General features: G+C 48.0%; 1 protein-coding gene across 1 annotated transcript; it reads right to left on the reverse strand.

Moving 5' to 3' along the window:
• Positions 1–430: 430 nt before the first annotated feature.
• On the reverse strand, positions 431–7,135 carry MSX1 (msh homeobox 1). The gene is made up of 2 exons (XM_089500227.1): positions 6,694–7,135; positions 431–1,210 (listed from the first exon to the last, which is right to left on the reverse strand). The coding sequence occupies exons 1-2, from the start codon at positions 7,067–7,069 to the stop codon at positions 771–773; spliced, it is 816 nt and encodes a 271-aa protein (XP_089356353.1). The 5' UTR covers positions 7,070–7,135; the 3' UTR covers positions 431–770.
• Positions 7,136–14,689: the final 7,554 nt, after the last annotated feature.

The raw sequence follows: 14,689 nt of genomic DNA on the forward strand, positions 1-14,689 counted from the left end.
GGCCAAAATAAAGCAGCTTCAGGTCACTTTGGATGTGTGCTGTTTAAATGATGCATGTGTCCTACGCTAAAGCCATGCTCCAGTTCTAAGGACTTGAGCGCAGCTTTGGTGCAGCTTCTGGCCTCTTAAGATGCATGCATCATTTAAACAGCATACCTCCAAAGTGACCCGAAGCAGCTTTATTTTCGCCTGTCTGTTCAGGCCCATGCAAACCTTACCATAGCATTTAGTAGTAATTCCCTGACTAATCCTTGAGGAAGCTGCCTTACACAAACAGCATTAAAATGGTTTCTTTGGGATCGGTGGATGATTTTTTTTAAAAGTGTCTATTTCTGACCAAGTAAAGAAACTTTCAGAGGGATTCGAGCCTTCGGATAAAGCGGAAGGGAATGTCCAGCCCGGTCAAGCCGAGGTCATTTAAAATTAATTTATTTATCAAATATAGCTATTAATATAAACGATAATAAATTTTCAACTGTACAGTATATTACACCAGTACACAGGAATTCTTTCCGGAGCTGGGGAAGGGAGGGCATGGTGAAAGAACCAAAGGAGTGGAGGGCTGAAGCATCCTTGGGGCCTCTCCTACCGAGAAGAGCCTCTAGGGCTGCATCCGCACTGCGGGATTAACCTGGATTCATCTCGCTTCAAGTGGTGCGGCTCCAGGCTCTCGAATGACAACGACAAACTCCCGCAACAAACTCAGGAGCCTGGAGCCGCAGCACTTCAAGCGAGATGAATCCTGGTTATTCCCCCAGTGCGGATGCAGCCTAGGTGAGGTGGTACATGCTGTAGCCAACATGTGCAGCATAAAGTCCGACGGGGGTGACGGGGAGGGCGGCCCTCTGGAAGGGTCCGGAGGCGTAGAGAGAGGCCCCTGTGGCCACAGCGGGACCCCCCAAAGGGAAGGAAAGGCCGAAGGCGGCAGCTGCAGCCGGGGGCAGCATGGGCTTGGCTGCCATCTTGAGCTTCTCCAGCTCGGCCTCCTGGAGGCGCTTGGCCTTGGCCCTGCGGTTCTGGAACCAGATCTTGACCTGGGTCTCGGTGAGGCTGAGGGAGCTGGAGAACTCGGCCCGCTCTGCGATGGAGAGGTACTGCTTCTGCCGAAACTTGCGCTCCAGAGCCAGGAGCTGAGCTGTGGTGAAGGGTGTCCGGGGCTTGCGGTTGGTCTTGTGCTTGCGAAGGGTGCAGGCCGGGGGACTGGCCCGTCCTGAGCAGGGAGAAGGAGGAGAGAAAAAGACAGCAATCATTAGGAGGGGGTCCCTTAAGGCACAGACCCAATTCCCACGTCTAGAAGGGCTGGGGTGAAAAGTTGTCCCCCTTCCCAAACCGACCCAGCAGACCCCCTTGGGCATAGTGACCAAGGAGGCTAAGGCATCGCAAAATGGAGGACATTGCAAGACCACAAAGAATAGCTACAAACAACCCCATTTTGTGCCTCTTCTTTCTGATTTTATTTTGTGGATCCATGTTTAGTCCCAGAATATTTCTTGTCCAGTTCAGGTGAAGCAGTCAATTGCTTCCAGCTAAAAACTGCATTTTAAAATGACTGTCTAGGATTGCTATTCGGGGTCAGACTAGATCGTTATATGAGGCCTCAGAAAAACAATATCAAGAACAATTTCCTTCCCAAAAAACTATGTTAACAATTTCCTTCCTCATCTGCAAATAAAATTTGTTTGTTTTCTTTACTCCGCAGGTATCTGTGCTTTCCTGCTATACAGGTGTGTTTAACTGAACCCAGTGTAAGGAGAAAAGAGCAAAACTAAGACGTTAAAATCAATCTGGATGCTCCCATTGGGGACTTATTTCAGAGTAAACTGTGGTTAAGTGTCTACTTTAATGCACAGGTCCCTAATCCAGTTAAATCACACTTCCATGCCAGCCTTCTCTGAAAATGCCAGCCACAGATGCCAACGAAACATAAGGAATAAAACTTTTCTAGAACATGGCCTCATAGCCTGAGCCCCCCCCCCCAAAAAAAAACACCTATGGGTGCCAGCCATGAAAGCCTTCAACTTCACTCCTAGAAATATAAATGTATGCTTCTGATGTAGAGAGATCAAAAACTCTCTACATATAGATTCTTCAGCCCAACACTGCTATATCTTTGGATTCTACCTCTGGGCTTCTTAGGCCTGCTCAAAATGAAGGCTGTTTTTGGACCTTTCCTGGAGAGAAGGTTAAAATGTGGCAAAAGGAGGACACCTGGTCACCCTGGGGCGACTCTGGGCCCAGAGCAGCCTGAAGGAGAACTGAAAACCTTTGGGCCATGCGGACCTAAAGCCAACTGCTGCTCCCACAACTAGAGCAGAGCCACTGGATTTAACCAACTGTTCTTGGTTTACGCCATTCTGGAGTAAAGGGTGAAGGGACCAGCAACTGGATTTAGGCCCCCCCCATCGGTATTTTAGGTGGGCTTCTTTCGGCCTTCAGATCAATTCTTGACTGAACTCAGTGGGGGCTCATCCAAAAATCCCAGAAAGCCCCCGGTTTTGTTCCTCTTCTTTCCGATTTTATTTTGCAGATACATCCAGGTTTGGTTTATTCCCGAATATTTTTTTGTCAGCTTCAGGTATAGCAATAGCAATAACAATATAGCAATAGCAAGTACATTTCTATACCACTTATCAGCGCACTTAAGCACTCCCCAAGTGGTTTACAAAGCGTAAGCTTTGTGTAAGTGTAAGGTGTCATCAGAAACGTTTTACACCACAGTTTAATTGGACTCAGTATAAAATCGAAGGAGCAAAACTGGGACTTTTAAAATCAATCTGGATGCACTGATTAGGGAACTTACTTCAGAGTAAATGTGGTTAAGCAGAGAACACAAAAGCATCTGCTTTTACACACAGGTCTCTAATCCAGTTAACCCACACTAAACCGTTTTATCCCCCCCACTGGAGTTAATGGACCAAACGAGCTTTAGATGGTAATACTTCTTCTTTGGAGAAAAAAAATTCCCAGGATCATTTTGAAAACATCTTACCAAATGTTTTAACAACTTGCTTCAAATGTTCTTAAAGGTGCGAGGGGGAGGCAGGGGTTCAAACTGTTTTAAAGGAACTGGATTTTGATCCAGGACAGTTGAACAGAGGAGCCATGCTATGCACACCTCTTTGGGATCAAGTCCCATTCAAGTCTAGGAACTGAGCTCCAGGTAAACATGGGAAAGGGTCTACACCTTCGGTTGGTGGCATGTGGGGTGGCAAAGAGCCCCTTGAGAATTTGATGCCAAGTCTGGGCCCTTCTCCAAAAACATGGGAGTGAAAAAGTGAAAGCAACAGGAAAGAAACAGGACAGAAAAACCAGGGCTTTTGCATCCAGGCCACAAAAACGAAGTTGCTCTCACAAAGACATGAGTGGAGGGCAGGGAAGGCAAAGGCCATCTGGAATATGGGGAGGTTATGGATTCCCATAAGAGTCCTGTTTTCCTTTTGTCGGGTCGGACGCTAGGAGTGGGGCTGAATTTGGAGGATAAGGATTCCCATAGGAGCCACAGTCTTGTTTGCCAGGAGAATTAGCAGGACAGGAGGAGGAGGAGGGCACCGATCCCAACCCCACCTTGGAAGCCCTTTCCCTCCAGCCAAACCCTGCAGTTTGCACATGGAGGAGGAAAAGCACTCCTGGCCCTGTGGCCCTTGATGCTCCTGCTTCCCAGCTCCAAGGGGGACTATTTATAAAGGGGTCTGGGCTGGAGAAGGGAATTAATAGGGGGAGAAACGAGGCTTTGGGGTGGGGGGAGTGTGACTATATTCTAAAGGCAAACCCAAAGTGCCCCAAGGGCAGCCCTGTCACTCAAGTCCCGTTTATGAGCCTCCTGGGAAAGCCAGCGGGCCTGGCATTCATTACAGACCCCTTAACAGCCCTGCGGTCCACAGGCCCTTTGAGCCGGAGGGCTGTGGGATTCCTCAGAAAGGAAGCATCTGACAGGTTGGAAGGGCCTTCGTGGCCAGAAATGGTGCCTCCCACCCACTGAGGAGCAAAGAGAGAGCGTCCCTTGTGGGTCGATCAGAAGGAGTGGGGCTGAAGTAATAATAATAATAATAATAATAATAATAATAATAATAATAATTACTGATAATAATAATAATAATAATAATAACTACTTCAGCCCCACTTCTTTTGATTGACCCATATTATTATTATTATTATTATTATTATTATTATTAGCCCGCCTCTCCCATTCAGGTTGAACGGAGTAAGTAAGGAGTAAGGCAGGCCCACACAGCTCAGGGGATACGATCCATCAAACCAAACCCTGTAAACTCGGGCCACCTGGATCCTTTCCTTGCAGTGGGCCTCTCTTTGCGGCAGGACTGGGTCCAGTCCTTGGGACTGTTAAATTTGTAAGGTCAATTTAGAGAATAATAGGTAACATAGGCCTGTTACAGACTGCCAAAATAAAGCTGCTTCGGGTCTCTTTGGAGGTATGCTATTTAAATGATGCATGGGTCCTAAGAGTCCAGAGGTCGAGCCAAAGCCACACTCAGTTCCTAAGCACTGGAGTGCAGCTTTGGTGCAGCTTCCCGATTCTTAGGGTACATGCATCATTTAAACACCATACCTCCAAAGAGACCCGAAGCAACTTTATTTTGGCAGACTGTAACAGGCCATAGGTCCAAAACACACTGCAGAAGCTATCCAGTCTTAGTCCGCGCTAACTGCCCTGGCTCAGTGCTAGGGAGCCTTGGAAATTGTAGTTTATTGTGGTCTCTTAACAGAGAAGGCTAAATGTCTCACAAAACGTCAGCTCCCAGGACTCCCTAGCACTGAGCCAGGGCAGTTAAAGTGGTCTCAAACCGGATCTGGACCGTAGTTTCTATGAGCCTTATAGTGAAAGGCTCCTTTTCCTTGTCGCACATTTAATTTCTGAAGCATTGGGGCGAAAAGGTCAAAGATTGATCTTACCAAATATTCCTTCCTTTCCCCCTTATTTGATTCGGTCTGATCTTGGAAGTTAAGGTCAGCCCCGGTTTGTATTTGGATGGGAGGCCGCCAACGAATCCTAGGCGCTGCGGGCCAGATTTCAGTGCAAGGCACCCGCAAAACCATTTCTGGATATTCCTTGCCGAAGCCCAAACCCTTGGAATGAATGGGGTCGCCCCAGTCAACTACGTTATTATTAGGACTCCATCGCCAGCCAAAACCCAGCTCCTCTAAAACAGTTTGAACCCCGCCTTTAATCAAATTATTATTATTATTATTATTATTATTATTATTATTCTTTAATCAAATTTGAAGCAAGTTGTTCAAACATTTGGCAAGATACTTCCAAAATTATTTCCCTTTTTGATAACACAGATCAGGCTTCTTTGGAGATAATTAGCAGATCGTTATTAGGCATCTAATATTAATAATACGGGCGCTCAAAAGGCTCAAGCAATATGGCTGTTTAAAAGAAGTTACTAAATACAGGGGTAAAAGGGATCTTTTATACAATTCCATGGTTCTCTTTTTTTTAATCTACCAAACCCACTTTTAATTCATTAATCCGGAATAGCCCAGGCCCTAAAGTAAAGCCCGGAAAGTGTTGTTTTCAGGTTTAATGTTCCTTTTTTTTGCCTATCCTTAGGAAGCAAAAGAGACAGAGCTATTTAGGAAGGAGGCGGCCAAAGGGGGGAAAGAAAAAAGGACCAGTCTGTCCCATCTTGAAAGCAGGCCCTAGAGATTCCCTGGGGCTACAAATGTGGAAGCCCCGATCCCACTGAGCCCCAACTGGGCCTGAATGGCTTTAGGATGGAGTCCGGTTCGTTTTGCGAAGGGCTCTTTTGGGAGACCTTCCTCTGAAAGACATGGTTTTTAAACAATCCACGAAGAGGAAAAGGGACAGGACCGCTCTTCATCAATAATAAAGGCGGCTTTTATGGATGACCCGCCTTTCCTACTGTAATAGCCATCAAGGCGGCTTACGATACCTTGACTCTAGAGTCTTCTCGATCTTCTCGATCACTGACTCTAGATCTTCTCCTTGCTTTCGGTGACAGGGCTTAAAGCCCGAGGCGTCTTCCCCGAAGACTCCGGCTTAAGCAGACCCTGGATCGACCTCCGGGGCCGGATTTATTTGGGGAGGCCACTCTGCCTCTTTGCTGTGAGCCAGACCTAAGCAGTTTACTCCGAAGTAAGTACTCCGCGGCCATCTTAGTGCCCTGGAAACGTTTTAAGCTTATGGGGGGAGGGGGGGAAGGAGCAGAAAGGCCCAGTCGGGCCTCCTAAGGACCCGGTGCTACGGAACCAGAGTTAGCCAAGGTTGCATCCGCAGTGCAGAAATGATCCGGTTTGGTAGCGCTTGAACGGCCGGGAGCTCAAGGCTGGGGCCTTTTGGGAAATGTAGTTTGTTGAGGCACCAGAGCAGAGCAAGGCAAAGTCATCGGGGCTTACTTCGGAGTAAACTTAGGCTCGAAGCTGAACACTTTCTAACTCAACAAACGACATTCCCCAGAAGGCCGTCCAAGCGCTCCCAAACCGCTTCATCTCTGCAGCGCGGATCCAGCCCAAGAAACTTCCCTCCCCTCCCAAAAAACCTTCCGTTCCCAGACTCCAGACTTCGGAGAAGAGGGGAAAGTTTCGCAACTGACCCCAAAGAGATCCTCATCGTATTTCTCCTTGGGTCCCCAATGGTTTTAAGCTTTGGGGGGAGTCGAGATCCCCGGTTCTCAGGGTCCCCTCTCCTTCCTTCCTTCCTTGACTTACTTGGAGGCGGCGGGGAGAAGCGGGGGCTTTGCATCCAGGGCGTCGGGGGCTTCTCGGGGCTTTCGGCTTGGGCCAGCGCCTCTTGGTGGGCGAAGGGGTGGTTGTTACTAGCCAGGGCCGAGGGGGGCGAGGTCGGCCTCTCCCTGGGGCTGAGGGTCCTCCGGTGGGCCGCCGAGGAGGCCACTCCCAGCTCGGGCTTCCTGTGGTCGGCCATCAGGGCCTCCACGCTGAAGGGCAGCAGAGCCTTGGGCTTCTCTCCTCCGCCGTCCTCCTCCTCTCCTCCGGCCATGGCTGGGGCCTCCTCCTCCTCCGCCGCCTCCTCCTCCTCGGCTCTGAGGGGGCTCTGGGCAGAAGTCATGGCCAGGTCCGGGGCCATGCAGCGCCGCCGGAGGCCTCCCTCTCGAGGGTCATGGAAGCGGAGGCGCCGCCGTCGGAGCCAAGACGCTTCCTCTCTGACCAGCCACTCACTCTCTCGGAGACCCTCTGCGAAGCCCATCCGGTGCCGGGCTGGCTAATAAAGGGCCCGCTGGCCAATCACAGCGCGGAGGGGAGGTCTCCTTGCTTCCCATTGGATGCGGCGCGCCAGAGTGAGTGAGTCACCCGCTGAGTGCCTCTCGGACTGGACACTTCTTCCAGAGGGATCCAAGCAGGAGAACCTTGCTCTTCCCTGGGGTTTTGGTTTGTTTTGAATCATGGAATCATAGAGTTGGAAAAGATCCTCCGACCCCATTCTGCCATGCAGGAACTCTCCACCAAAGCATACCCAAAACATGGCCATCCAGCCTCTCATCCCTCCTCTCTCCTCTCCGCCACTCGCCTCTGCGGGATGTATTTTGGGGGGGGGGGGGGAATCACATCCACACTGCAGCAATAATCCGGTTTGAGACCGCTTGGACTGCCCTGGCTCAATGCTAGGGAATCCTGGGAAATGTCGTTTTGGGAGAGATGGAGCCTTCTCTGGGGTCACAATAAAGCACAGTTCCCAGGATTCAGTCCCTAGCACTGAGCCAGGGGAATAAAAGCGGTCTTGAACTGGATTATTTCTGCAGTGTGTTTTGGACCTAGGCTTGCCTTCGTTTCAGGAGCCGGGAATGGTTTCAGATTGCTACCTTCTTCCACTCTCCAGGGCGTTAAAATGTTGTCCCAGGTCCGGTCATGGGATAATATATCTATTATATATAATAATAAATAGGGAAAAAGGCTCACGTGGGGCATATTGTTGCATAATTGCCCTATATTATATATAATAGGGAAATTATGCAACAAAATGCCCCACATGAGCCTTTTTTTCTTATATATAATAATATATAATATATATATATATATATATATATATATATATATATAGAGAGAGAGAGAGAGAGAGAGAGAGAGAGAGAGGGCAATTATGCAACAATATGCCCCACATGAGCCTTTTTTCTTATATATAGTTATATATAATATATATAATTAGATATAGATAGATAGATAGATAGATAGATAGATAGATGGCAATTATGCAACAATATGCCCCACATGAGCCTTTTTTCTTATATATAGTTATATATAATATATATAATTAGATAGATAGATAGATAAATAGATAGATAGATAGATAGATGGCAATTATGCAACAATATGCTCCACATGAGCCTTTTTTCTTATATATAGTTATATATATAAGAGATAGATAGATAGATGGCAATTATGCAACAATATGCCCCACATGAGCCTTTTTTCTTATATATAATTATATATATAAGATATAAGATATAAGATATAAGATTAGATAGATAGATAGATAGATAGATAGATAGAGGGCAATTATGCAACAATATGCCCCACGTGAGCCTCTTTTCTTCACATATATATATATATGAGACAATGCTGCAACAATGTGACCCACACGAGCCTTTTATCTTGTTTTAAAAATTGTAAACCAGAGAGACTTTGAAATATATATATATTTTTCCCTTTTTGGTTAAAGTGGATCTGAAGTCAAGATGAAATTATATATCTATATCTCTGTCTGTCTGTCTGTCTGTCTGTCTTTCCCCTATATTATAGAATGCAGAAGGAAGTGCTGTATAATTAAATTTGGAGAGAAGAGAAACTTAGTGTAAACCAAGGAAATCTCAAAACTGGAAGCTACTGTATTTGGGAAAGAATTCAAGTTTTTTTTTCCCTGTAATATTTTTTAACTGCCGATGTATGAAAAATTAAGAGGGGGAAAGGGTTTTTAAAAATGCGTTTAATATGCGTTTTCTTCGCCAACGCACCCCTCTAAAGCCGTATGATTGAGAAGATGCTGAAAAATGATTTTTAAATAAACCCTCTTTAGACCTTTTCAGTCTCTTTAGACCTTTAAACGCAGCGAGAGAAACATAAGGTGCCTTTCTTTCTTTTGCTGCATCCGCACGGCAGAAATAACCCGGTTTGACCCCACTTTCACCTTCCATGGCTCAAGGCTATGGAATGCTAGGCATGGTCGTTTGTTGCGGCACCAGAGCAGAGCTGCGTTGAGCCGTGGCAACTAAAGTGGGGTCAAATCGGGCTGTTTCTGCAGCCTGAGGGACTGTAAATCAATAGAAAGGGTTCAACTTCGAGCCTAAATTCACTCCGAATTTACTTAATTCACCGTATCCAGTTTATACGCGATGAAGGAAAAAATCAAAGCTGCTTCCAAATGGGGCAATGTTTTTTTAGGGGGGGAAAATTCACCTAAAATCCCAACTACGAAGGCAAACAGCTAAACCGGACTAGATCTCTCTCCCTTTCAACCCGGTTTGTGAAGGGGCTTCTTTGTCAGTGGTCCTCAATATGATCAACTCTGGATGTAGACACGCACCAAAGCAAAAAACAAAAACCCTTTGCTCCCATCCCTTTCCAAAACGGCGAGCAAACAACCACCAAAGGCGGCTGCAGCATCTCCGGCGGTGTGTTCCCCCCGATGAGACCCACAACGGGCCCGACTTGTGCATTTCGTTGGAGAAGTCCCCAAGTGCCTGGCCCTAATGCCCAATAGGAAGCCTAACCTCTCCTCCGGACCCATTAAAGGCTGACAAAGGGGATTTGGTTTCGGGGAAAGCCTTTTAACGAGCCCTGATCCTGGGGCAGCCAAAAGCGCAACGCTCGCTCCCAGAACAAGGATGGGCCGCTTGCTGGGGAAAGTTTATGGAGAGCTGCGGGGCTCTAATCTCGGCCAAACCCCAGAGGCTCTCGCAAGGCATTGAAGGGTAATTATCCAAGCCGGGAGGGAGGGCACAGCCCCGGCCTTTCCCCCCCCCCCCGGGAAGCCACGGCAGATTAAGCCCCCGGAGATGGAGGGAGCGAGGGATGGGCTGGTCCCAGTGCTGGGGAACTGGGAGTATGGCTGCAGCCAGACTGGGGAAATCAGGCGGTTTGAGAGCGCTTTAACTTCCCTGGCTCAAGGCTGTGGCGTTTTGGCAATGGTAGTTAGTTGCAAGGGCATCCTGGCAATGATCGTTGCAATGGTAGTTATGCGTTATGGAGTGCATTCTGGCATTCTAGCAATCGCAGTTGCAGTGGCATTCTGGCAACGGTAGTTAGTTGCAATGGTAGTTATTGTGGAATGCATTCTGGCATTCTGGCAACAGTAGTTAGTTGCAATGGTAGGTACGCATTATGGAATTCATTCGGCATTATGGCAATGATAGTTACTTGCAATGGTAGCTATTATGGAATGCATTCTGGCATTCTGGCAATGGGAGTTACAGTAGTTGCAATGGTAGTTAGTTAACTCCGCTCTGGAGCCAGATATATAGATATATATAGGGCAATGATGCAACAATATGCCACAACTAACTGCTATTCCCAGAATGCAATAGCCACGAGCCATGGTTGTTAAAGCGCTCTCAAACCGCATGATTTCCCCAGTGTGGTTGCAGCCTCCAACGCTGGTTAGGGTCTCACTGACACCCCTCCAGTCTTGAAAGGTCTTGTTGACTTTCTGTCTTTATCTCATGACACCACCTAACCTGCATTTTCCTTCAATTCATCATCCTCATCATCGTCATCATCATTTCTTTCCAACAACCGTTTTATCCTATCACCCTCCCAACAACCCTGTGAGGTAGGTAGGGAGAAAAAAAAGGTGGGGGGGAATCACTTGTGGTTTTTTTTTTAATGAATGGTGCTGGTAGGGAGACTTTAATATAGATCTCTTCGATCCTGGTCCAAGCTGACAAACCACTCCTGAAACCCAAATGTATTTATTTTCAGCTCTTCTTATCGTTGCCTCGCTTTTCTGTTGTCTTCCCGCCTCCTAGAATGTAATCTGCAAACGTTTTGCCTGTTGTTCGATTTGGTTTCATTTGATCATATCTCTGCTTGGTTTAATTTTGTCAGCTCTCTGTTGGAGCATGAGGTTTGTTTCCATCAAGCCCTGCACTTCTATGAAAACGAGGAGGAGGAAGAGGAGGAAAAGTCGGTTGAATTATTTTGAGGATCCCCTAGATGCCTAGAAAGCAAACTCCGTGTGTGTGTGTGTGTGTGTGTGTGTGTGTGTAAGGGACCTCAGTCTTATGGTGTCTATAGTGAAGGAGGGGGTCCATATATTTGACATTCTGTGAAATAGGATTCATCCTTCCACCAAGAGATGGGGCAGTTTAGGATTGAATGCAGGAGGGGCTATGAGGAAAGTGTTTTGAGATTTGACAGTATTATGGAAGCCCTAGCATAGGTACATGAAGGCAAGACTGGAGACAAACCAGAATCATAATTCTGATTTGAAGGATCACCTTAGGATGCCTCCTATGGCTGTAGAAGACATGTCTCATGGCTATCTATTGACTGGGAGCCTCCAGGAATCTGTCCGTAGAGGAAGAAATGACAGAAAAAGACTGATTTAGGTAATAATCGGATTTACTGAACTGGTGCGGTTTTACAGTGCCGCCACTGTATTTCGTGGGACTCGGGCAGCCACGGATTTTGGTATCCACGGAGTGAGTTTCATGGATGGGGTGGGTGGGGTGGGCGGACTTTAATAGGATCTCCTCGGTTCCTGGTCCAACCTGGCATCCACTCCTGCAAAACCCTACCCGAAGGTGCAAGTATGTTTATTTTCAGCTATTCTTATCTTTGCCTCTTGCTGCTGCCCCGTTCTCATCCCGTTTAGAATCGAGTCTGTAAAGTCGGGTCCTGGAAGGAAACCTCAGGGGATACAAGGCCCCACTCTCTTTCCACTTTGCAGGAATGCGTCCGGACGTGTTCATGTCCTCTTCATTAAACAGGCTCTCTTCCATCCAACGGGAGGGATGAAGTCTTCCTTCCTTCCTTCCTTCCTTCCTTCCTTCCTTCCATCATTCTTTCTTCCCTCCTTCCTTTTTTATTTCTTTCTCATTCCTTCCTTCTCCTTTCCTCCCTCCCTCCTTTCTTTCTTGTTTCTTTCTTTCTCTTTCATTCCTCCTTCCTTCCTTCTTCCTTCCCTTCCTTCCTTCGTAGCCAGCCCTTTTCCCACTCCAGTTTGTGGCCAGATTTCCGTCCGTCCTTCCTTCTTTCCCTCCCTCCCTCCCTCCCTCCCTCCCTGTCGTCTTTCTTTCTTTCTTTCTTTCTTTCTTTCTTTCTTTCTTTCTTTCTTTCCGTCATTCCTCCCTCCCCCCTCCCTCCCTCCCTCCTTCCTTCCTTCCTTCCTTCTCAGCTAGCCCTTTCCCCCCTCTACTTGTGGCCAGATTTCCTTCCTTCTTTCCTTCTTTTTTCTCCCTCCCTCCCTCCCTCCCTCCTTTCTTTCTTTCTTTCTTTCTTTCTTTCCGTCATTCCTCCCTCCCTCCCTCCCTCCCTCCCTCCCTCCCTCCTTCCTTCCTTCCTTCCTTCCTTCCTTCTCAGCTAGCCCTTTCCCCCCTCTACTTGTGGCCAGATTTCCTTCCTTCTTTCCTTCTTTTTTCTCCCTCCCTCCCTCCCTCCCTTCTTTCTTTCTTTCTTTCCGTCATTCCTCCCTCCCTCCCTCCCTCCCCTCCCTCCTTCCTTCCTTCCTTCCTTCCTTCCTTCCCTCCCTCCTTCCTTCCTTCCTTCCCAGCTAGCCCTTTCCCCCCTCTACTTTGTGGCCAGATTTCCTTCCTTCTTTCCTTCTTTTTTCTCCCTCCCTCCCTGCCCCCTCCCTCCCTCCCTCCCTTCCTCCTTTCTTTCTTTCTTTCTTTCTTTCTTTCTTTCTTTCTTCCTTCCTTTCTTCCTTTTTCCCCCCTTTCTTCCTTCCTTCGTGGCCAGCCCTTTTCCCCCCTCTACTTTGTGGCCAGATTTCCCTTCCTTCTTTCCTTCTTTTTTCTCCCTCCCTCCCTCCCTCCCTCCTTTCTTTCTTTCTTTCTTTCTTTCCTTTCTTCCTTCCTTCACGGCCAGCCCTTTTCCCCTCTCCACTTTGTGACCAGATTTCTTTCTTTCTTTCTTTCCTTCCTTCCTTCCTTCCTTCCTTCCTTCCTTCCTGGCCACCCTTTCCCTTTCCCCCTCCGCTTCGTGGCCAGAGTCCTCTTCTCCCGGGGCTGCTCCGCCGGGGTCCGGTCCAAGGGGCTTTGGGGGGGGGCGTCTGTTCCCAGCAGCGGCCGCGTCGCTAATTGCGAGCGTCAACAATCTGTCACGATTAGTCAGTGCTGCGGAGAGGCAGACAAGGGATGTTGTCTTTAGGCGCCAGCGGCGGCGGCATCAAAGGCTCCCGCTGGAGGGGACCATTGAGGACCTTCCCCCGCCTCCAGGGAGAAAGGCGCCGGAGCCCTGGGACAGAATTAGCTGCCTCGGACCCTCCTCCCCGCCTCTCTTCCACCCCATTCCCCCCCTCATCTCCTCCTTTGCCTTCAAGTCCTTTCCGACTTAAGGGTACCCATCACAGAGATTTCTTGCTTTGTGCCATTGCCTTCCTCTGAGGCTGAGAGAGTGTGACTCGCCCAAGGTGGGTTTCCAGGATCGAGCAGGAATTCGAACCCTGGTCTCCAGAGTCGCCAGCAAAAGCATCCTGGTTGGAAAAGATATGATGCACCAAACATTTTCCGCCCATCCTGTAATTGGAGCCCTATCCTGAGAATAACCACAGAAGCAATAAATAATAATAATAATACTTTATTTCTATCCTGCCTCTCTGTCCCTGGCAATCGAGGAGGCTTACAATTAAAATAATACATCCCAAACCTCAAATCCCAATAGTTCCCACCTTCCCCTAAAATATCAATTAATGAACGATTAAAAACCTTCATTAAAATGAAGAAAAGCGAGCGAATGGGGCTACTGGGGCTAAGTCGTCTTCAGAGGGACGGTTCAGTTGGTGGGCTTCGGGCATTTGCAGAGAGGAATATCTCCCCATCTTAAATTTATTTGTTTCTTTCTTTATTTCATTTCATTTTTATATGCCGCCTTTCTCCCAAAAAGGGACCCAAGGATGCTCACAAGAGTTTTAAAAAATGGATAAATGGAAACGCGTGGATGGGCCTCGATCACTAGCTTCAGCCTCATGTGAAGAAGCCCAAGGGTGTCCTCTTTGAATGTCCTCCTGCCACCTTCTCCAGGCAGCGTCCTTGGCTGACCCAGCTAGGCCCCCTTCACAAGCGCTTAATCCGGTTTCGAACCGAATTCCAGAAATGTCCATTTGGTCCCGGATTGCCCTCCTCAACATGAAGACGTTGCCAGCTCTTGCCTCATGCCAACCATAGTGCATTTGAGAGGCGAGTCCTTGACATTTCTTGGCACACACCAGAATCCACAGCTGCATCTACACTGCGGAAACGCTCCAGTTTGACACCGCTTCAGCTGCCACGGCTCAAGGCTGTGGAATTCTGGGAATGGTCGTTAGCTGTGTCACCAGAGCTTTGTGATACATTTGCCCTTCGTTAGGCCAAGTACAGTTCCAAGAACTCCCTAACATAGAGCCACGGCGGTTAAAGTCGGGCCAAACCGGAGTGTTTATTTGCCTGATGAAGAAGCCAGTGCGACCTCGAAAGCTTGGCAACATGTCATTGTGGATTTTGTTTGTCCCCATAAAGGTATCATTGTGAAGTCGAAGGCTTTCATGGCCGGCATC

The sequence above is a fragment of the Sceloporus occidentalis genome, unplaced genomic scaffold (genome assembly GCF_023333645.1).
Source record: "Sceloporus occidentalis isolate IW3139 unplaced genomic scaffold, rSceOcc1.0.p SCAF_150, whole genome shotgun sequence".
Taxonomy (NCBI): Eukaryota; Metazoa; Chordata; class Lepidosauria; order Squamata; family Phrynosomatidae; genus Sceloporus; species Sceloporus occidentalis.

Bases quoted from the DNA above. Each gene is read 5' to 3' on its own strand.
- MSX1 (XM_089500227.1), bottom strand. From the start codon at position 7,069: ATGGCCCCGGACCTGGCCATGACTTCTGCCCAGAGCCCCCTCAGAGCC. The intron at 1,211-6,693 runs GTAAGTCAAGGA...CTCCCTGCTCAG, and splicing joins CTTCTCCCCGCCGCCTCCAA to GACGGGCCAGTCCCCCGGCC.